A 22,026-nucleotide genomic window follows, 5' to 3' on the forward strand; every position below is an offset into this window, starting at 1 on the left:
GGCTGCGCTTCCCTGCCGTGGCCTCCTGGGGCCACTGACGACGCAGACCACAGGCACACAGCTCCATCACACCCTCTTTAATGACCTGGTTCAGTGCAGGACGCTGCGGAAGGCAGCCATGTGGCGCCTCACGCTGTCTGCGATCTGCTCTGCTGATCTGGCCCGGCTGTAGTAGTCCGTGAAGAGGCCGTCAGGGCTGAGCAGGTAGATGGCAATGGAGTGGTCCACGATGTAATCCTGGTCCTCGTCCTTGGGGCCCGCGCTGTAGTACACGCGGTAGCTGCGGCTCACTTGGGCCACCTGCTCAGCAGAACCGGTCAGGCCCAGCAACCGTGGGTGGAAGTCCTGAACGTAGCGGGCCATGGCTGCGACAGTGTCCCGCTCGGGGTCCACAGTAATGAAGACAGGCTGCACCGGGGGCAGGCCGGGCTCAGCCTCCAGCTTCCGTACCACCTGCACCAGCTTCTCCAGCTCGTCTGGGCAGATGTCGGGGCAGTGAGTGAACCCAAAGTACATCAGCACCCACTGACCCCGGAAGTCGGCTTTGCAGCGAGCCTGTCCCTGGTGGTCCAGCAGGCTGAAGTCCCCCTGGCCCACAGCTGCCTGGCGCAGGGCCTCTGTCCGCTGTTGCTGCCGCCGCTGCTCCTTCTCGGCCCTGGCAGCCAGCCAAGCCCCACCCAGCCCAGCCCCAAACAAGGCGGTGATCAACAGCCTGGTTCCAAGCCCAGGGCCCTGGGGCCGGCTCTGCCTGCCTGTGTCTCCAGGGCCCTGCCTTGACAGGAGCCGACACCTCACATGTCCGGCCTTGCCTCCCGGGGTCCAAACGAGGGCTGGGGGCTTCAGATGAGAGAGCCTGTGCCAAGCCTTGGGTGCCAGAACCAGCAGCAGCATGGACCTGACGCGCCTAGGAAAGAGCACAGGTGTCAGGGGCCTGCGGTTGCCTCCGCCTCCTGGGTCAGCCCCCGTTGGCTCTGGGGAGACTTGCCACCATCTGAAGGACCAAGGCTGCACGGCAGCTCACAGCCGCTCACCTAGTGCTCAGGACTGCCTCGCCTATGAAAGGTGTTCTCAAATGCCCATGCTTGTCACTCCTGTCCTTTAGCTGGAGAGGCTCAGTCTGTCTCCTCCCACCCTGGTCCTGTGCCTGCAGCTCTACGGCCCGGGGAAGCACTCCACACCTCACCGGGTCAGCTGAGGGGAAGCATTCCGAGTGCATGCCTTGCCTGGGCTCCTGAGCACGTGTGTCGTTTTGCAATAAACCCATTTCTTGAAAGGAGGTGGCCGAGTCTCTGCCTTTAACCCCCAAAGATGGGCTCCTCCGGCCCTCCTGCGGCCTGCCAGCCTTTCACCACTCTAACTCTGTGTCCCCTCCCCCCGCGCTCAGCAGCAGCCCTGTGCACCCATGCCGGTCCGCCCACAAGGAGCCCGGGCAAGTACCCACCGACGCCGCTCCAGGCCGAGCTTTCCTGGTGCTCTCACCCCGAGAGGAATGAGGTTTCCACTGGTCACGAGCGTCCCCACCCCCCTTCACAGCCAGGATCCTGACACCAACTTCGGTGTCCGCCGTGTCCTTCTCACAGGAGCCCCTGGAAATTTGCTAAGTGGGGGCCTTAAGACTCCCCCTCACCTGTTCGTTCAGCTGCTGAGAAGACCCTCCCGAGGATTCCCAGACTTCAGGTCTCCGCCCACTTCCGGATGGTTCCTGGGGTTGCGCGCTGGGCTGGATGACCTTTGGCACGTCCCACGGCCTCTCCCCACCAGCTTCCTTCTTTACATACGCGCTCTAAGCAGTGCACGCGATGTGCCTGGCAAGCGAAGGTAGCCTGTGGCCTTCCTGGGCCCCTTTCTTCTGGGAGCCCCACCTCCAGGGCGCCCTCCCGGACGCGCACCTGTAAGGTCAGAAAGCTGGACACCGAGCCACACACCGAGCACGACCCAGTCTCCTCGGAACCCAGCGTAAGTACCGCGACTCAGGGGACAGCCCCGCTCTGCCAGAGCTCGTCACCGCTGTAGACTCAACCACGCTGCACTAGCGGAGCCGACAGATTCCTGCGCCACCGGTGCGCTCAACGCCAGCGCGCACGCTCATGGGCATGGCGCACGCGCAGACAAGCGTGAACGTCCGCGCTCCCCAGTCCCTGCTTCTCTGCGCGCGTGCGCAAAAGGTGGCGGGCCCAGCGCAGAGTTGGGCGGGGCGTCTCCCTGGCCCCGCCCCTTCGCGCTCTGTCCCGCGGCGGCCCGGCTTCCCTCGGAGACACTTCCCCCACTTCTTCTCGGTCTCGCCGGCCTTCCTGCGGTTTCGCCGCGGCCGTCTGTTCCGCAGTGTGTCGATCGGCGCGCGCGGGCGGCGGCGGGAAGAGGTCGGCAAAGGACGAGGAGGTGGCGAAGGGCGCGCGGTCCGAGGGCACGACGACCCCTGCAGGGCCAGCCTCCGGCCCACGCCGACCTACAGTTCAGCTTCCACCTCCCGCCGGAGTGGATGCCTCGCGTGGCTGCGCCCGGATGAGTTGTGCGGTGCCGGCCGGAGGCGGGGGGCCAGGGGTGAGAATCCGGGCTCGGGGAAGGAAAGGGGATGGGAACTCGGAGAAGGGAAGGGGCCTGGGTTGGTGGGGAGGGACGGAGGTCTCCCGGCGCCCACTGTCCATGGGCACGTGCAGCTCCTCCTCGGGGCGCGGGGGTCCGGGAGCATAGGCCTGGAGCCAGGCCCAGGTCCAGGCTCTGCTCCCGGGCATCCACTCGAACCGCCCCTGGGCCGGGCGGTCCTCCAGCTCCCAGGAGGCACATGGGACCAGACCGCCAGAGTCATGCAGGGGAAGTTGAGCTCACGTTAGAAGACCTACCCCAAACAGGCCACAGCCACACTGGGATTCCCATAGGACACACGAACTCCAGCAGGCACAGGTGCTCCCCAGGACTCTTGCCAGCTGCTGGGTGTGACTAGGGAATGCTTCAAGTCCACCACCGGAGGGGATGGGCTGTCCACCATCTTCTGACTGAGGATGGAGGGGGTGGTGACGCAGAGGGGTCTGGAGCTTTTTCGGAGATGTGGCGTGTGAGAAGTGAGGTGATTCATTTTCAGAAACACCAAATAAAAGTTGTGCTGTCTACTTAAGAATAGGTTTATAACCTATTGGAAATATGTATGAACCTCCCCCCCCCCCCCCCCCCCCCCCCCCCCCGCCAGAGTCCCAAACCCTTAGGCACTTCACTTCCTGGTTCTTCCCCTCTCCTTTTGCGGCCTTATTTTCTTGGGCTTTGCAGTTAGCGTGCACCAAAGAACTGAAGTCTGCCTCACCTCAGGGAATGTACATTTGTTCCAACCAGACTACTTTGTGCCTTCCGTGGGCAGAGGCGACCTCTGGGGAAGGCTGTAACCTCTGTAGTACTCACCAATGAAGAATAAGGGGAGGGACTTCACGCTAGGAGATAAATTGCCTGCCATAACCGCCCTGGGTGTGCCTGTCCCTTAGACACCGCTCTTGCAAGAACGTTGATTAGAGCCTGGCTTCACTGTGCTCTGAGCCTCCGTGTCCTTCCTTCGAGTGGGTCGGTGGGCTTATTTCTCACAGGGGTATACTGACTCTTGGGTCAGTCATGAGGGTTTAGGGACCCTGAGTGTTGAGGATCAAGTCCCCTGTTGTACCTGCAACGGGCTTGGTGGGTTGTGCATCAGTCAGGTCACCTTTCTGAGTTGGTGGTCAGGGATCTTGTGATGGTACGCTGACCCTGGGGTCTATTCAGATCACCAGTGATTGGGGGAAGCCCCATGGTCTCCTGATGAGAGGACCCTGACTGTGTGGGTCAGAGGTCAGGGGTTTTTAACATGCAGGAAGTAGACCTGGAGTCTGAGGTCAGGTTACCTGTGATGACTAGCAGGGTGTCAATGGAGACTGACACTCACTCTGGCTTCATACAGGAGTCCGTCCACAGGAACCAGCTTCTTGCCCTGACCCATAGGACTGCGCCCACTCCCTCCAGCAGCCCTTACATCCGGCCAGACTACCCTGCATCAGGACTTCCAGGGACCCCCTTCACTGACCCTGATCAAGGATTCATCAGCAACCATGACAGGTGTCCAAGACCATGACCAGAAACTTCTGAACAATTCTGGTAATTCCTCATTAATGACTGGTCTGACCCATCAGGTATAATGACCAATGTCCTGTGGCCCATTAAGGATTGATCAGAGAGCCCAATGGTGATTGTTATCAAGTCCCTATTAATGACTCCAATCAAGGTTTCACTGATGATGTGACCAAAGTTCAATGACCATCAGTGACCCATAAATAACTTTGATCAATATCCTCATTAGTGACCCTGATTAATGACCTATCAGTGATTCTTCAGAGATTCTGGCCAATATTACCATCAAGAACCTAGATCAATGACCAGTGGCCCACCTGTACCTGCTCTTAACTCTGGATGAGGGTGAATCCAGGAATAGACTCCAGTTTATTGGCGGGGCTTCCTCCCCGGCCCCACCCCTCCCTTCCCCACCAGGGTACCTCAAACCACATCCGTTGGTCATTGGTACCTGCTGGGCAGGGATGCTGAGTACACCTGCACACCTGCTCCTCCTCTACCTCCACCATTCTCTCTCACTTTCCCTGGTTAGGGCTTCAGCTGGAGTTAAGCATTTAGTAAGTAGTTGTATGTGCAGCTGGTGGAGAGGGAATGGGAAAGAAATTGTTTTGATTTGGTATGGGGAGTGACGAGGAGGAGGCTAGTACCTACCCCTAGGAGCACAAGTCTGGGGAACCAAGAGAGAGGAGTACCCAGCTCTCCCCTTGGGAGTCCTGAGTGGGGTACCCAAGGGGGAGCTGGAGAACTTGGTCCTGTTATGGGGGCTGATGGGGTGGGGGGAACCTAAATTCCATCCTGGGGGTGAGAAGCCTGGACCCCATCTTTGGGGGACTTTGTCTAGGCCAGGCTTGAAGTTGGAGATTGCCTGTAGGCTGCTAACTGACCTCTTTGAGGTCAGACGTTCTGGTCTGGAGAGGAGGCATCTTCTAACCTTGTAGCCTATAGCCAGCCGGGTAGGTACCAGGTCCAGGCTGACCTTGTCACCCACTCCCCTTGTAGAATCTTGTTCATGAGTTGCAGGCATAAGGCCTCTGGCAGCTCCAGCTGCTGTCCAGACCTGGCCAGGGCCTGGGTCAGCACCACTTTCTTCTTCAGATCTATGCCTCCCAGTGGCATGGCCACTAGCACGGCCTCTAGGCATGGAATACGGTGGTGGTGTAGCCATGGGGGGGGGGGGGGGAGGGGGGAGGTGTGTTGTGTTCTCACAGCGGTGGGTTATCTTGAGGTCACTGACAGTGCTGGGGCACTGTCCCCAGGACAGTTGTGGCGTCCCCAGGGGAAAGCGGTCTCGGGCTGACCTCAGGGTTAGGGGTGCCCAGAAGTTCCCACGCACCGATTTGCGCGCCCTGCGCCCTCCCCAACATAGCGCACACGAAGCCCCGCAGGTCCCCCTAGCTCAGGGGGCTTTCGTCTCTCTTCAGGCGGGTCAGACCCGGGAGTTGCTTGAGCTCCCTCCCCCTGAAAGGTCACCAGGCGCCCCTGGGCCGTGGGTCCCTAGGACGCCATCGCTCCGAGCCTGCGGGGTGCGAGACCGCCGGAACCTGCGGCCGCCCTGTGTCCGGGTGTCTGCAGCAGGTGTACCTGTCCCGACCCTGATCCCGGTCTCTCCCTCTCATGTCCGCCCCTCTGTACCGTGTCTGTGGTGCCCGTGTGCGTGTCTCCGTGTCTGGCTCCTACTCGTCGGCCTCACAGCCTGACCCCGGCCTGTACCTGTCCGGTACGGCGGCCCTCACCTATCCTGCTCCAGACTCCGGGCGGGTGCGGTTTGTCGTCCCGCGGCCACAGGACGGCGGGTGGGCGGGGTCTCCCGGACAGGCGGGACTCTCGGCCAATGGTCGCCCCAGGCCCTTCTGTCTCGGCCAATCAGGAAGGCCCGCGGGCGCGCCCCTTCCGGGACTTCCCGGGCCGGCCCGCCCGCGGAGCTCCGGGGACCCGTGGACCCCAGCGTCCCGCCGCGCACGCCCCGCGTCCCGCGCGCCCGCCGCGAACACACAGGGGCGGACACGCTGCTGGCTCGGGAGGCTTTAAGCAAACGTTTGTGGGGCCACGCCCGCCCAGCGGGTCAGTCATCCGCGTAGGTCAGGACCCGGGCCAGGTGGTCCGAGTGCCGGATCCCGAAGCTCCAGCCGCCGGGCTTGCGGTGCTGCGGACCCAGGAGACGGCGCTGACCTCGCGGGGCCAGGCGTCCAGCTCCGCGCCGGGGAACCCAGGGACTCCGACCCTCCTCCCCTCTCCCCTGACCCTTGACCCGGGACTCCAGACCCCTTGGTCCACGTTGTAGGCTGCGGGTCCCGGATTCAGGGTGTTGTCCTGGGGGAGTGAATTCCGCGCCAGCATCGAGAACTGGGGGGCCCGAGGCTTGTAGATCCCAGTGTTCACCACGTGGTAGGCGCAGGGACCCGGGGTCTGTGGGAGGGCAGCGGGGGCGCATTGGCCTTCACCTCTTGCTTCCTGACCCTCTGTGGCCCGCCGGGTGCACCCCGCGCTGCGCCGTGTCCCGCAGCCCCTCTCCCACCTTGCTGAGGTCCTCGAAGCAGCTGCCCACTGCGCTGCGGCCATAGATGGAGTAAGTTGGGGCCGAGACTTTACCGATGACACGCGGACCCAAGAGCGAGGGCACAGTGTAGGCCCCGGGGCCTGGGGAGGAGCCAGCAAGGGGTGGGGTCTGGGGCGGGGGTGAGTCTTCCTGGCCAGGCCAGGGTCTCCCCGCCGCAGCCTGGAGAGTGGTTCCCCGTCAGGGATAGGAAGGTCCACGGTGCTGGAATAGGCCTTTCTGGTCTCACCTGGGGTCTGCGGCTCCGCGTGGATGCCCCAGTTTCGGGGGGCGATGGTGTGCCGAGGCGCACTGGGGTACGTCGCGTTCCCAGCTCGTTCTGGGAAGTACCTGCCTGCGGGGCGGACCGGGGGTGTGGGCCGGGACCGGGACCGGGTTGGGGGCCTGGTGGGGACCCGGGTTGGGGGTCCTGGGACTGAGGTGAATCCGAGCCACGGTTTGTCAAAGCCCGATGAGGCTTGGGGTTGAGATCCAGATGTGGAGGTACCGATTTTGGGGTGTTAGGGTACACGGGGAGGGGGCGTCGGGGCACAGGTAGGGGGTTCCCGGGTGGGCCTTCCCGGAGGCGGCTCTGCCCTGGGGAGCCCGGGGTCCCAGGGGTCCTGACCGGGTCCCGGAGTGAGGAAGGGCGCTGCGTGGCGCGGACGGCCGTAGATGGAGTAGGCAGGGGTGCCGTCGGGGCCGCGCACGGTCATACGAGCTGGAATCAGGTGGCCGGGCCCGGGGCCGCAGGAAGTCTGCTGCGTGGGGAGGCGAGCGCCGAAGGAGAACGCCGGGGCGCGGGGCCGCGACGGGTCGTGCAGGATGTAGCCTGAAGGAGCGTCCCAGCGTCACCGCGGGCCCCCGCTGCTCCCAGCCCCGGGCACAGTGCACCGTATCCCTCCCTCCAACAGACTTCCCTCCCTTCCGCCCTGCAGCCGGGTTAAGGCGTCCCCTTGCAGGCACAGGCCTCGGTAGCCCCTCCACCCCCCGCCCGACGCCGGTACCGGTGTTCGGTGGCAGCATGTACTTGGGCCCCGGGCCTCTGTAGAGCGCTGCGATGGGGCCGCGGGGCCGGTGCGGCCGCCAAGGGCCGACCCAGACGTCCGAGCCCATGGCGCGCGAGGGTGGGGTGAGCTTACGGCCCGCGGCACCTGTGGACAGAAGGTGGCGGCCCCGGCCCCTCCACCCAGGACTCGCGCCGAACGCGCTTCTCCGCTCCAGCTCCTCCCGACTCCGGGGGTGGGGCCCATCCTGTATCCCGGGCGCCGGGAAAACAAACCGGAGCTTTCCCGGCTCGGCGGGGGGCGGCGGGGGGCCGGGCCGGAGCTTCAAGCCCCCAAAGTGAGTCCAGTAGGGATGTGTGAGCGCGCCAAGTTTGGACTCAATCCTGGGGGGAAGGAATTCCCTGGGGTTCTGGGGGGCTGGGATATTTTAGGGGCATCCGGCCAAGACACTGGGGCGAGGAGGCGACATGGGGAACCTGGTGCCCAGAGGGTGCTCCAGAGTTGATGCACTAACCTGCTCTTGTGGCTCCCGGCGGGGAAGGCAAGGTGGGGTGCCCGGATGCCTGCCCCCTCCGGGCCCGACTCTCAGACCCCATTGTGTCCAGGTTCCGCCTCCTGGCAACGGGGCTGACCGCCCCTTACCCCAACCTGGCTCCGCCCCCCGCAACCCAGCCCTGGAGGCTTCTCCGCGGAGTCGTCGCCGGTGCCGCCGCCCTGCAGGCAGGGCCTTGAGCCAGAGCACTGGCCTGGCTCTTCGCTGGGCTTCAGTGCCCCCATTCCAGAAGTGTACGGCGCCCTGACAAATTCTCATTTAAAAACCACTGGATCAAAGAGAAACTCAAATGTGAAGTTACACGTTATGTAGAAAACATTGCAAAGGTAGATCCCTCATACCCAACTCTACAGGACATAGCTACAGCTGTGTTCAGTGGAAAACGTATAGCCTTAAATAACTCTATTTAGGCTATACGTTTTCATTATTTTTTAAAGTTTATTTATTTTGAGAGAGAGTGCTATCAGGGGATGGGCAGAGAGAGAGGGAGAGAGAGAGAATCCCAAGCAGGCTCTGCACTGTCAATACAGAACCGATGTGGGGCTTGAACCCAAGAACCCCGAGATCATGACCTGAGCTGAAACCAAGAGTCAGATGCTTAACTGACTGAGCCACCCAGGTGCCCCTAAATAACTTCATTATTAATGAAGGAAAAATTTAAGTAAAGAAACTTAGTGTTTATCTTACAAACAGAAAAAAAAAGCAGTGAAGGAAATGAAAAGAATGTGTCCATTTTACCCAGCTCTGCCAGTCACCTGCCTACTCTCGGAAGGGGGCAGGGGATGAGAAGGAGTGCCCAGTGGTTTGTGGGAATTCTGGTCTTTGCCAAGGGAGCTCTGAGCCCAGTGTGGCATGGAACGTGAGGCAAGCTGGGGATTGCTGGGAGCTGCGCATCTGGGCCCTCCAGGGGGGACCTGAGGGCCGAAAGGGAGAGGCAGGTAGAGGGTGCATTGTCTAAAGAGAATTTTAAAATAACACTGAGGGTGTGCCAAATTGATCAGCCTTTTATTATCCTTATGAGACCAGCAATTCTAAAGAAGGTCAGAGAGAAGATAACTCCTACCCCACAAATCTTCTGTTAGTGGTTTAAAAAGATACTGTGGTTACTGTTGAATTTTAATAGCATATATGTAAGTTTCAATTTAGCAATTTTTATTACCTTTATTAAATGTTGTATTCTGTATGGAAGTTAATGCAGACTCCCTACAAGTTGTTCTTAGGGGACTCAGTGCCTCATGCTTGGACATTCGAAACGGCTTTTGGAGCTCAAGGGGCAGTTGTGTCTCCTCTCCCCGAGGTGACACATATTTCTCCTTTTAAGCCTTAGATTTGAGATGAGCAATGAGACCAGAGTGATTACAAGAAGGAAGAAGAAACGGAACTCAGTTTTCGCACTTTTGTAATTCTGTGACCATTTGGAGTTTTTATTTGTGTTTAAGATTTTAAATAGTGAGGGACTCCTGGGTGGCTCAGTTGGTTGTGTCCGATTCTTGATTTCAGCTTAAATTGGTGAGTTCAAGTCTCGCATCGGCCCCGTTCTGACAGTGCGGAGACTGCTTGGGGTTCTCTCTCTCTCTCTCTCTCTCTCTCTCTCTCTCTCTCTCTCAAAAGAAATAAATAAATTTAAAAAATTAAAATACTGAGATAGGGCAAGGTGTACTATTTTTGTTTGGTTGGTACAAACTTTATTTCATATGTGAAGTATTTTACTGAATTACAATATTTCAAAAACAAAAATATTTTAAAATTGCTCATTTTAATTGCTAATTAAAGAATGAGTCAATAAAATCATTATTGCTGCTTATTAGATGATGATTTCTGAAAAGCATGTTGCAGGATACCAGAGGGGGTGTTGACAGAAGATCCCCCATAAAATCAGACACACCAGGTTGGTCCACCCAGACGTGGGATCTGGGGTGCACTGAGCTGTGAGCTGTGGGCTTCCAGGGGCTCGCAGCAGCTTGGCCATCCAGGGCCAGCATTTGAGTGGGAACCGGGAACTGAGTGGGAAGTTCCAGGACTGGTGTGCACCCCTGTGCCCCAGGACTCCCCATCTGCCCAGGACTCTGCCTGGGCTCAGCAACCAGGTGCAGGAGCAGCGGCTGTAGAAAGACAGAAAGTCGGGGAAGGATGAGCTCCTAGAATGTGTGGGCAGAAAATGAGGGCTGGGGGCAGGACTAGATTCCTGGGGTTAGTGGACAGTGATGGGACCTGGTTTTTCCTCGTTTGCCTTTGTTTCTTCAGCCAATGAATCATTTATTTCCCTCCTCCATGGAAATAGCCGAATTTCTACCCAAGATATAAGCGTGGTGCATCCAGCTGTAAGGAAAAAGCCAACCTATGCAGAAAGACACACAGCCAGAAGCAGAGCACCCTGGATGCTTGTCTTATCCCAGAATGGGCTTGTCTTGCCCACGTGATTCTGTGCCTTCCTGTATGATGACTTAACCAGTCCTCATTCATAGATATTTGGGTTGGTTCTGCAGCTTAAGATTGTGATCCCAGCTACTCTGAATTCTACTAAATTAATCTTCATAAATTTACCCAAATAGTTCTTTGGGATAAACTTCCTAATGTGGGACTGCGGGGTCAAGGGGATGATGATTTGGCGAATGTTGCCTAATTGCCGTCCTCAGAAGTGCAGCCTCCCTAGAATGCTCGCCAGTGAGGGTGCTGACTGAGCCTCTTGCTTGCTGTTGTGTCTCCAGTGGGCCATAAATATTTGATGAATAAATAGATTAATTTATACTTTCTTCAGTGAATTGTGTTTCTTTTTCTGTACACACTAACCAGTGAAGGTTAAGATCAACCTTTTAAATAGAGCCAAATATATTCATAGAGCATGTATTATGTGTCAGGCACTATACTGAGTACTAATTTGCTGAAATTATTTTATTTAATCCTCACAGCAAAGTTGGAGTAAAGTGCTATTATTTATTCCAATTTTACAGATTAGGAAACTACATGAAGGCATGAAGGGTTACATGCTTAGAGAGTGGTGGAACTGAGACTCAGATCCAGACTATCTGGCTCTCACACTCTAGACCCTTAATGAATCACACTACCTCTATACCTTGGCCAGTCTGATGTGAAAATAAGGTCTTGTTTTGTTGAGATTTGCATTTCATTGGTTCTTAGGAAGAATGAACATATTTCATATATTTATTGGCCATATCTATTTCGTCAAACTGCCTGTTCACGTGTTTCTATCAAATTTTCTGTTGTTTTTTTCATATTTTTCTTATTGACTTGTAAGACATTTATTTAAAATATTTTATTTTCTGATTTTTATGTAAACCTTTTTTAAGGTTTATCTTTGAAAGAGAGAGAGAGAGAGAGAGACAGAGCATGAGTGAGGGCGGGGTAGAGAGAGAAAGACACAGAATCTGAAGCAGGCTCCAGGCTCCGAACTGTCAGCACAGAGCCCAGTGTGGGGCTTGAACCCACAGACTGTGAGATCATGACCTGAGCCGAAGTCGGAAGCTTAACCACTGAGCCACCTGGGCTCCCCTAAAAGATTTTATTTTATTTTATTTTTTTATTTTTTTTCAATGTTTATTTATTTTTGGGACAGAGAGAGACAGAGCATGAACGGGGGAGGGGCAGAGAGAGAGGGAGACACAGAATCGGAAACAGGCTCCAGGCTCTGAGCCATCAGCCCAGAGCCTGACACGGGGCTCGAACTCGCGGACCGCGAGAACGTGACCTGGCTGAAGTCGGACGCTTAACCACTGCGCCACCCAGGCGCCCCTAAAAGATTTTATTTTTAAGTAATCTCTACACCCAATGTGGGGCTCAAACTCACGACCCTGAGATCAAGAGTTGCATGCTTCACCGACTGAGCCAGCCAGCACCCCAAGACATCTTTATGTTACATATTTAACTTTAGGGGTCATATGTTTTCCAGATTTGTAGTTTTTCTTTCTATTTTGTTATTGGTAATCTTTTGCTGTACAGAAAAAATATGTTTTTATATAGTCCAATATGTCAAAAGTTTCCTTTTGGGCTTCTAGCTTTGGGGCCCAGCAGCTCAACACTGGAACACTGTTCTATTGTTTATCCTAGCACACACACTCACACACACAAACCTATGATTTCAAAGTTTTCATCATTTGGAATTTATTCTGTGTGTAGTTTTTTTTTAATGTAAATAACTTTATTTATTTATTTATTTATTTATTTATTTATTTATTTATTTAATGTTTATTTTTAAGAGACCAAGGGAACATGAGCAGGGGAGGGGCAGAGAGAGACACAGAATCGGAGGCAGCCTCTGGGCTCTGAGCTGACAGCACAGAGTCTGATGTGGGACTTGAATTTATGAACTGTGAGATCATGACCTGAGCTGAAGTCAGATGCTTAACCAGCTGAGCCACCCAGGTGTTCCTATTCTGTGTATAGTATGAGGGAAGAATATACTTTATTGTCCTGTCTTCCAATACCATTTTTCAAAAAAAACATCATTTCCTTGATTATTTGAATTGCTAACTTGATCATATACTAAACTCCCCTAGGTTTGTTTCTGGGCTCTAAATTCCTATCTGTCTATCCCTGCACCTACACTGGAATGTTTCGTTATGGGCTTCTAGTGTCTTTTGATTTCTGATAGGGCAAGTCCCTTCTGTTTTGGCTTCCTCTCCAAAATTACTTGGAACATTTTACACATTTTTTTTTCCCCTACGTGAATTTCTGAATGAGTTGAAATTGATTGAAATTGCATTGGCTGCATAGATTACTTTGGGGAGGATGGACTGGATTATGGTTTTGAGTTTACCAGTTTAGGAACAGGTTATATTTCTGTAGGTCCAGGTTGGATCTGTTGTGACTCTGAGTAAAGCAGTGATGATGGAGAGAGAAGGAGAGAGTGTGGTTGGAGATAGGTTTTGGTGCTAAAACTGACACGCTTTGGTAATATATTGGATGTAAGCGATAAAGGAAAGGTGGGGATCACTCGTTGCTTCTGCTTTGATGGACGGAGCAGTGTGCCACTTTCACTCCGTCCCCTCCCAGCACTAAACCCCTCCCCCCTTCTGTTTGCACCGACACTGCCCAGCCCCCCCTACACCTCCCCTTTGCCAGCTGGCATGGTGCTAGGTTTTGTCCATAGGGGGTGCCGGAGGGACACCGCAAGGACTGGCCTAGAGAAGGGCCTTCATTCCTTGCGGCGCGCTGTTTGGTGCAGAGGCCAGGATCCGATGGCGGGAGGCGGGAGGCTGTCACCTGAGCAGCCCAGCTAGGCCAGCTGCGTCCTGCCTGCACCCTCTCAAGTTTCTGCACCGTGTGGCAGCTGCTCTTGCCCGCCAGCTCAGACTCGCGCCCTCTTTTCTTCTCCACCTGTGGAAGCCACACCCTCCAGAGAAGAGGAGCCTCACCCTTGTGGCAGGTGTGGGGCTCTTCCAGGTTCTGGGTTCTTCTCTCTGTCAGCCCTGGGTGTGCAGCTGGGAGCCTTGAACAACACGGGTGTGACCTGCACATCCCCTTATAGGCTGATGTTTTCCATGAATACAGTACAGTGTTGTAAATACTTTCTTATGACTTTCTGAGTGACACTGTAGCTTTATCGTAAGAATACAGTACATAATACATAAAACATTCAAGATGTGTGTTCCCCACTGTTTCTGTCATCAGTACTAGGTAAATTTTGGGGGAATCAAACGTCACATGTGGATTTTTTCAGTGGGGGGGGGTCCCTTGGAACACTCTTCTGTCTACTTGAGGGGGAATCTCCTTTTCTTAGTTAACACTTCTTCATCGCATTTTCTTCCTGTTTGCATTACTGGTGTGGTTTTGAAGCTTCTGACTGGAACTCAATTCACAGAAAATGGATAGAGAGGTCATTTCTGAGGTTAAGCTGATGGGGAGCGGGGCAGTTTGGGCGAGTGAATCAATCACGCTCGGTGCAGAAAACAGAAACCGCTCTCAAGTAGTTATGGCAGAAATGGATTTATTACAGGGGACACTACAGAATCTTCAGATGGGCTGGTGCGTGTGGACTGAGAGGTGGCCCCTTGAGTCTGAGAGACTTGGGTAGCCGTGACTGTGAGGCCAGGAACTTGGGGCCTTGTTGTCTCTCTCCTGCCAACCGCACCCCACCCTGCCCTGACAGCCATCGCTGTGGCATCGTGTGCCCAGAGACTGCATGGCCACCCTGCCTCCTGTGTCGTCCCATGAGCGTGCATTTGATGCAACCACTCCCTTCGGAAGTCCCACCGCAAGGGGGTCTGAAAAATGTGGTTTTTCAGCTTTTAGGTTCTGAAATACAGGAAAATGCATAGAAGCAGCTGATGACAATGGAAGTTGAATGCAACTGGCCGTATCCAGAAAGGTGGAAAGATCAAGTCTTGATTTGAGCGTCTGAGGTTCAAGATGGCTATTACGCCCCCAGCCGAAGATGTTGACTGGGGAGACGCACGCACCTGGGGCTCAGTGGCGACGTCTAGCTTGGAAACGGGCCTGGAAAGCATCCTCGAGCCCTGGGAATGGATGGGATCCCTTAGAGCAGGGGCCACTAAGCCAGCCTGCCTCATCTACTGTTTTCTATGGTGGCTTTCATGCTGTAATAGCAAAGCGGAGTAGTTACCGGAGACCATATGACCTGCAGAGGCAAAAATAGTTATTACCTGGCTCTTTACAAAAGCAGACATTGTGAACCCCTGACGTAGAGCGGATGTGGGTGAAGGAAAGGGAAAGCTCTGGGTTCTCGGCCACTAGGGCAGTCCCAGGCTAGAGATTTGGCAGAAATGAGCACTCTGACACATAAATCACAAAGAAGCGACAGTCTCCTGGGCTTGGGTCTAAGGCCACATCTCAGCTATTCCATAAGCCATCAGGTGGTGTGACATTTGCTGAGCACAGCTTCTCAAGGTTCTGTGGTCCTCCTGGGTGATGGTTATGTTGGTAGAGCGATATTTTGCCATCTACAGTGAGAGCGGGTCAGATTGCAGGAAGACACGTCCATCCCCAACCACATTACTGTGACAGAAACTCCCCCACAAGTACCTTACATGGCTGCCAAAGGTGCCATTTTCGACGAACATCATTAGATCGACATCACGGTTCCTGGGGCAATTTCCTCTTACGTTATCGGGCCATCTTGCTGTCCGGCCCACATTAGGCATCATTCATGTGGTAGCGCAGCAACCATGTGACAGGAACTACACGACGGTCATTGCCATCCGCAAGGCTTGGGAGGGCCCACAACAGGCCCAGGCACACTTGTGTCTGGCAAGAAGGGGAGGAACCAGCAACCAGTGAGGCACAAGGAAAACCAAGAGGAATGGCACAGTGAGGGCTGAGCTGAGAAAACATTTCAAGAAGCCTGCACTGGCCAGCTGTGTGATATTACTGAGACTGAGGAAGGCCAATTTCCCGAAGCTAGTGAAACGGAATCGTGGACGACGAAGATAGCTAAACTCCTGAATAAAAAACACTGAGCCCAGAGGAAGGACAAGTGCAATGCGCACAAGTATACGCTCGAAAACAACTCCCTGGCAAACCGAAATTTTCGAAGGTGAAGGACGCACAATAGAACAATGATGTCAGCCTCAAACTTGCAGTCTCTGAACTACAGCAGAGAATGGTCATGGCTGAAATGTGAACAGGTGGCCTGGACCACCAGGGAGAAAGCATAGGAAACAAAAGGAGATGGAAACCATGAGGAACAACGATAAGCCTGTTGGAGGAGAGGCACAGATGTATGTGACTAGACGCGGGTGTTCCCAAAGGAGAAAAAGGAAAGGGTGGCACAGAGGCCATACTTCAATGAAAAGTAGAAGAGAACTCTGCTCAGCTGGAGACAGACTCAAGTCTGGGAAGCAAAGAGATCCCTGAATCCCAGGGTGGCCTGCTAAGAAAACATAATGATCTGATTCTAAGAAAAGATGCCCTATAAGCTTCTGGGAAGAAAACCCAAATTACCTACAAAAAGAAAAGTCAGAATGGCATCAGGTCTTCCTCTTCAACACCAGGCGCTGGAGAACGGTGGGATAGCAAGACCACGGTAGGAAAAGACGCAGCCTGGAACCCATGGCCCAGTCGGAACAGCCTCCACCTGCCAGAGCACAGCACAGGGCTGGAATGTTCCAGAAGTCAGGGGCAGAGCATCCAGGTAGCAGTGAGGAAAATAGTAGGGAAAGATGAAAGACAAACGGCAGATACACCAGAACCAGGCCCTGATACAGCGGCAAGGAAGAAACGTTGTTGAGCAAGGAATCTCTATCCCTATACAAGCACGCGCATGCACACACGTCCGCAATTCACACATACACGTGTGCACACACACACACACGGTGTGGGGGAGGTTCTAATAAAGATTAAACTGTTCCAGTAGAACAGATGCTTGGGAGAGGTAAAAATCTTTCCAAACTTCTCATGGAGATGGGGAGACAGGGAGAGAAATGGGAGAGAGAAATTATTCTAGAGGTTTTATCTTGTGGAGGGATCTTGTTAGGAGAGCATATTAAACTTCTTGTTTGTGACCAGTGGTACAGTCATAAGTGTCTGAATTAAGAGAGCAGGGAAGGAAAATGAACAGCAGTGGAATAGAAAACTATAGGAGAGTTTCCAAATGAAAAAGCAAGAAAACAGAGAATAGCAAAAACAAAAACCCCTGACCTCCCCCTCCATGGGGGTGATGGGAGGAGGGAAAAAACACAAAAATTAGAAACAAAATAAAATGTAAAGAATAAAACAAACGAATTCTTACACAAGCTGATGTGTTCCTGGGTGGGGGCCAGAGAAGGGAAGGGAGGACGCTACTCCTAGATCACACAGCCAGTTGTGCGTGTTGTGCACTTGTATAACGTGCATGTCTGTGGGAATATGTGTGTTTCAAGTTACTTGAAATACATGTAAAGAAAACACATTTCTCAGCTGTTACTCCTTGATTTATTTATTAACTACTGGTTGTTGATAGCAGCTGTCAGCCTAGTGAACCCAACAGAATTTCTAAATTGTTGAGGCAGAAGTCTAGACATCCCTTCACTCTTTAGGAGGCTTTGTTGACAACAGACCCACCCTGACTGAGCCAGTCTGCCAAGACACAGCAAGGCCTTGGTTGATGTCTGTGTCCCGTTGCTCGGTTCCTCCTACACACACCTTAGTTCTCTATATGCACACTGCTGGGGGCTGTTCCTGGGCCTGGACACTTTTCTAAAAGTAGGTTTCACGAGGAGGGCCTGGGTGGTTTAGTCCATTAGGTGTCCGACTTCAGCTCAGGTCACGATCTCACAGTTGGTGAGTTGGAGCCCCACGTTGGGCTCTGTGCCGAGAGCTCAGAGCCTGGAGCCTGCTTCGGATTCTGTGTCTCCCTCTCTCTCTGACTTTCCCTGGCTCACACTCTGTCTCTCTCCCTCTCTCAAAAATAAGTAAACATTGAAAAAAGAATTAAAGTAGGCTTCACACCCAGTGGGGAGCCCAAGGCATGGCTTGAACTCATGACCCTGAGATCAAGTCCTGAGCTGAGATCAAGAGTCAGACGCTTAACCCATTGAGCCACCCAGGTGCCCCTGGGCCTGGACATTCTTTGATTTATTTCTTGTCACTTGGAGAAACTAGACAGGACTAGTCACTCTTTGGGAAACCTACAAATATATAATGGGATCTGTGTTCCTGGTCATCCTTGCTGTTGGAACCTTACATGGGTGCCTTCAGAACATCTATGACCGGTCTATGCTGCAGAATAATGACACTTTGGGGACTGCTTATAATATTTACACTCTTAGCCATTTGTAAGGGCACAATTCAGGGGCATTAAATACATTCACAGTGCTGTGTACTCATCACCACCATCTCTACCCAAAACTTGTTCATCATGGCCAACATAAACTCTGTGCTCATTAAAAAAAAAAACTCCTTCTCTTCTCTCAGTCCCTGTTAACCCTAATCTACTTTCTGTCTCTATGAATTTGACTATAAGGTACCTCTTATAAGTGAAACACAGAATATTTGTCCTTTTGTGTCTGGCTTATTGCACTCAGCATAATGTTAATTATACATTATGGACATTTGGGCTGTTTCTTCCTCTTGGCTATTATGAATACTGCTGCTATGAGCATGTATGTACAAATGCTTATTTAAGGGTCTATTTTTTTTTAATTTTTTTCAACGTTTATTTATTTTTGGGACAGAGAGAGACAGAGCATGAACGGGGGAGGGGCAGAGAGAGAGGGAGACACAGAATCTGAAACAGGCTCCAGGCTCTGAGCCATCAGCCCAGAGCCCGACGCGGGGCTCGAACTCATGGACCGCGAGATCGTGACCTGGCTGAAGTCAGACGCTTAACCGACTGCGCCACCCAGGCGCCCCTAAGGGTCTATTTTTAATTCTGTTAGGTATATGCCTAAAATTGGTGGGTCATACGGTAATTGTATGTTTAATTTTTTTTAGCAGGATTTTTTAAAAGTTTATTTATTTTGAGAGAGAGAGAGAGAGAGAGAGAGAGAGAGAGGGAGCATGCATGAGCAGGGGAGGGACAGAGAGAATCCTGAGCAGGCTCCATACTGCCAGCATGGAGCCTGACGCGGGGCTCAAACTCATTAACTGTGAGATTATGACCTGAGCCAAAACCAAGATTTGGATGATTAACCGATTGAGCCACCCAGGAGCTCCTACTTTCTAACTCTTTAATTTGTAACCATCCTAGTGGATGTGAAGTGGTACCTCACTGCAGTCTTGATTAGCATTTCCCTAATGATGTTGAGCATCTTTTCATGTGCTTGCTGGTCATTTATGTATCTTCTTTAGAGCAATGCCTATTCAGGATCTTTGCCTATTAAAAAAAAAAATGGGTTGTTGGGCGCCTAGGTGGCTCAGTCGGTTAAGTGTCTGACTTCGGCTCAGGTCATAATCTCAAGGTTCGTGAGTTCGAGCCCCGCATCGGGGCTCTGTGCTGACAGCTCAGAGCCTGGAGCCTGCTTCAGATTCTATGTCTCCCTCTCTCTCTGAACCTCCCAGCTCACACTCTGCCTCTCAAAAATAAACATTAAAAATGGGTTGTTGTCTTTTTGTTGTTGAGTTGTAAGGGTACTTTATATATTCTGGATACTAGACCTTTATCAGAAATATGATTTGAAAATATTTTCTCCCATTCTGAAAGTTGTCACTTTTTTGATAATGTCCTTTGAACAAAAGCTTTATGTTTCATTGCAATCTAGTTTATCTATTTTTTTCTTATTTTGTTCATTTTTATTGCTGTCATATCTAAGAATCCATTGTTAAATCCAAGGTCATGAATGTTTATCCTTATGCTTTTCTTCTAAGAGTTTTATGGTTTTATCTCTTATAACTTAGATTGTTGTTCCATTTTAATTTTTTTTTTTTATACAGCATGAGGTAGGGGTCCAACTTATTCTTTTGCATGTGGATATCCAGCTATCCCGGCACCATTTATCAAGGAGACCATTGTCTCTCCATTGAAAAGCCCTTGCACCCTTGCCAAAAATCAACTGGCCACAGATGCATGGATTTATTTCTGGACTTTCACTTCTATTCCATTGGTCTATATGTTTGTCCTTGTGCCAATACCACACTGTTTTGAATACTGTAGATTTGTACTAAGTTTGGAGTTGAGAAGTGTGAGCTCTTTAATTTTATTCTTTTCAAGATTGTTTTGGTTATTTGAGGCCTCTTGCAATTCCATATGAATCTGAGGGTTGGTTTTTCCATTTCTACAAAAGTGAGCATTGGAATTTTGATAGAGGTTGCATTGAATCTATAGGTCACTGTAGGTAGTATCGACATCTTTATTATTATTATTATTATTATTATTATTATTATTTTATTTTAGAGAGAGAGTGCATGCATGAGTTGGGGAGAGGGGCAGAGTGAGAGACAGAGAATCCCAAGCAGACCCCACACTCAAGTGTGGGGCCTGACATTGGGCTTGATCCCATGAACTGCGAGATCATGACCCAAGCTGAAATCAAGAATCAGATGCTTAACTGACTGAGCCACCCAGGCGCCCTGGTAGTACTGACATCTTAGCAATAGTAAGTCCTCCAATCCATGAGTATGGGATGGCCTTCCATTTACTTAGGTCTTTAATTTCTTTCAGCAAAATGTTTGTAGTTTTCAGCATACAAGTCTTTCACTTCCTTGGTTAGATTTATTACCAAGTATTTAATTCTTTTATTTAAAAAAATTTTTTTAAGTTATTTACTTTGAGTGACAGAGAGAGCAGAGGAGGGGGAGAGAGAGAGAGAGACAGAGAGAGAGAGACAGAGAGAATCCCAGAAGGCTCCATGCTGACAGCGCGGAGCCCATTGTGGGGCTCAAACCCACGAACTGCGAGATCATGACCCAAGCTGAAACTAAGTCAGATGCTTAACCGACTGAACTACCCAGGCACCTCTAAATCTGGGACTTATATCTTCTAAGCCTTAAAACTTATTCTAGGTTTATTTATACATACATAAAAATACATGTATACTTTTAACTTATAAATATTATATAATGTTGTATTCTCTTTTATATAATTTCTGATGATAAATATTTCCTGCTTTTACAAAATTCCAATGATAGAGAAACGCTACATTTGGTGAGGTTTGCTGCTCTCCACCATCTCATGTATTCTCCATTTGGAATTATGTCATCATGTCACTGTGCTTTTCTTCCACTAAATGTTTTACAAAGGGCACCCTGGTGGCCAGGGCGCTGTCCAGCTTTGTTCAGGCTCAGTGACCAGGCAGTGCTGGGGTTTTCTATGAGCAGCTACAGTGGATCAGCTCATATGTGGATGCATTTTCTGCTCCCAGGCGCCCAGTGCACGGATAGTGGTGACAGCTGATAGGAAGGAGACCCCTCCATTCCCGTTTTGTACCGTCTGAGGAAACAAGCTTCAGGTACCAGGCATGAAGCCGTCTCTCTTCCTTTTGTAGACTGGAGAAGGGTTTCTGCCTCAACAGGAGGCCACTAAAGGTCAGACCTTCTAGGGATCTACTTTGTTCATGTTTGCTTTTTACCTTGATGGTAATTTTGATACTCACTCTGTCTCATAGTACAACTATAACAATTACTTTCATTTCACAATTTGTGTAGGTGACTTCATGTTCTGTCACCTTTCCGGTGGTACTACATTTTTACTCTCTCTGGGAAGTTAGGAGGGCAAATCTCCCCCAACTTAGGGAGGGAACATTTCCTCAGTCACCTTCCCAACAGGGAGTTTCTCCATGCCACAGAGTTTTGCCTTCCACCTGGATTTTGACAAAGGGAGGTGTTTTCTTTTCGCAGAGGATGGGACTAGACCCTTCCTTGGTCACCTGTGTGCCACCAAGACCCATCATGGTCCTTGACACCTTGTGAAACTGATTGGGATGACTTTCTGTGCTGGTTCCTCCCCACCACGGCACCCTAAGGTATCACTTGGTGGACACTTCTGTTCTCTGGCAGCAGCCTGGGGCCCTGACTAACAACGGGTGTCTTCAGAAGCTAGGCAGAAATGCCTGATGAGGTGCTGTGGCCTGTAAGGTGCAGGTGGGTATTCCATCTCCATTCTTTCTAGGTCTCTGGACCCCAAACAACCAAGAGGTAGAGCCTAGGACTGGGACAGGAATAAGGGCAGTGCCCATAAAGCCTGACACCAAACTGAGGTCCACCTTAAGGCATGGGCACACCTTCCACCCTCTTACTGTCATCTAATATGCTCAGGGGAGCTGGGAAGCGATCAGATGGGTGAGGTACCTGAGTTCTAGCAGAGCGCAGGCTGGGTGCCAGGGATGCTCCTTGGCCATCTCACTGCCTGAGGGAGAAGTCCTGTGTCCTGGAGGAAGGAACAAGTACATGTTATGAGGGCCCTGCCTTTGTCCCAGAGGCTCCTGGCTCTTATTCATATCTGGGTTCTACCTGTCCCAAGA

The 22,026-nt window shown here is 52.0% G+C and overlaps 3 protein-coding genes across 4 annotated transcripts in view; all 3 read right to left on the reverse strand.

Annotated features, from left to right (window-relative positions):
* Nucleotides 1-62: 62 nt before the first annotated feature.
* SCO2 (synthesis of cytochrome C oxidase 2) lies at nucleotides 63-3,101 on the reverse strand. The gene is made up of 3 exons (XM_045062579.1): nucleotides 1,890-3,101; nucleotides 1,628-1,805; nucleotides 63-904 (listed from the first exon to the last, which is right to left on the reverse strand). The coding sequence occupies exon 3, from the start codon at nucleotides 889-891 to the stop codon at nucleotides 91-93; it is 801 nt and encodes a 266-aa protein (XP_044918514.1). The 5' UTR covers nucleotides 892-904; nucleotides 1,628-1,805; nucleotides 1,890-3,101; the 3' UTR covers nucleotides 63-90.
* A 2,317-nt stretch (nucleotides 3,102-5,418) lies between these two features.
* Nucleotides 5,419-8,359, reverse strand: ODF3B (outer dense fiber of sperm tails 3B). Of its 2 annotated transcripts, XM_019835905.3 has the most exons (7): nucleotides 8,138-8,355; nucleotides 7,624-7,770; nucleotides 7,245-7,448; nucleotides 6,867-6,971; nucleotides 6,599-6,720; nucleotides 6,346-6,489; nucleotides 5,419-6,226 (listed from the first exon to the last, which is right to left on the reverse strand). In XM_019835905.3, the coding sequence occupies exons 1-7, from the start codon at nucleotides 8,217-8,219 to the stop codon at nucleotides 6,146-6,148; spliced, it is 885 nt and encodes a 294-aa protein (XP_019691464.2). In that variant the 5' UTR covers nucleotides 8,220-8,355; the 3' UTR covers nucleotides 5,419-6,145. The 2 variants fall into 2 exon arrangements, with proteins under 2 accessions (XP_019691464.2, XP_023113441.1); XM_023257673.2 differs by having other exon boundaries at nucleotides 5,419-6,489; nucleotides 8,138-8,359.
* Nucleotides 8,360-14,100: 5,741 nt separating this feature from the next.
* The window catches only part of SYCE3 (synaptonemal complex central element protein 3), a 43,746-nt gene continuing 35,820 nt past the window's right edge, over nucleotides 14,101-22,026 (reverse strand). The window contains exons 8-9 of the transcript XR_006601232.1: nucleotides 21,854-21,932; nucleotides 14,101-15,397 (exon numbers count right to left, since the gene is read on the reverse strand). The gene's annotated coding sequence lies outside the window, so the exon portion shown is untranslated. The remainder of the gene's footprint in view (nucleotides 15,398-21,853; nucleotides 21,933-22,026) is intronic.

This window comes from Felis catus, chromosome B4 (genome assembly GCF_018350175.1).
Source record: "Felis catus isolate Fca126 chromosome B4, F.catus_Fca126_mat1.0, whole genome shotgun sequence".
Classification (NCBI taxonomy): domain Eukaryota; kingdom Metazoa; phylum Chordata; class Mammalia; order Carnivora; family Felidae; genus Felis; species Felis catus.

Coding starts and splice junctions, on each gene's coding strand:
- SCO2 (XM_045062579.1), bottom strand. CDS start 891: ATGCTGCTGCTGGTTCTGGCACCCAAGGCTTGGCACAGGCTCTCTCAT.
- ODF3B (XM_023257673.2), bottom strand. CDS start 8,219: ATGGGGTCTGAGAGTCGGGCCCGGAGGGGGCAGGCATCCGGGCACCCC. Junction 6,721..6,866: donor CGCGGAGCCGCAGACCCCAG/GTGAGACCAGAA, acceptor GCTCCTCCCCAG/GCCCCGGGGCCTACACTGTG. Junction 6,490..6,598: donor GCTTCGAGGACCTCAGCAAG/GTGGGAGAGGGG, acceptor GCCCTCCCACAG/ACCCCGGGTCCCTGCGCCTA.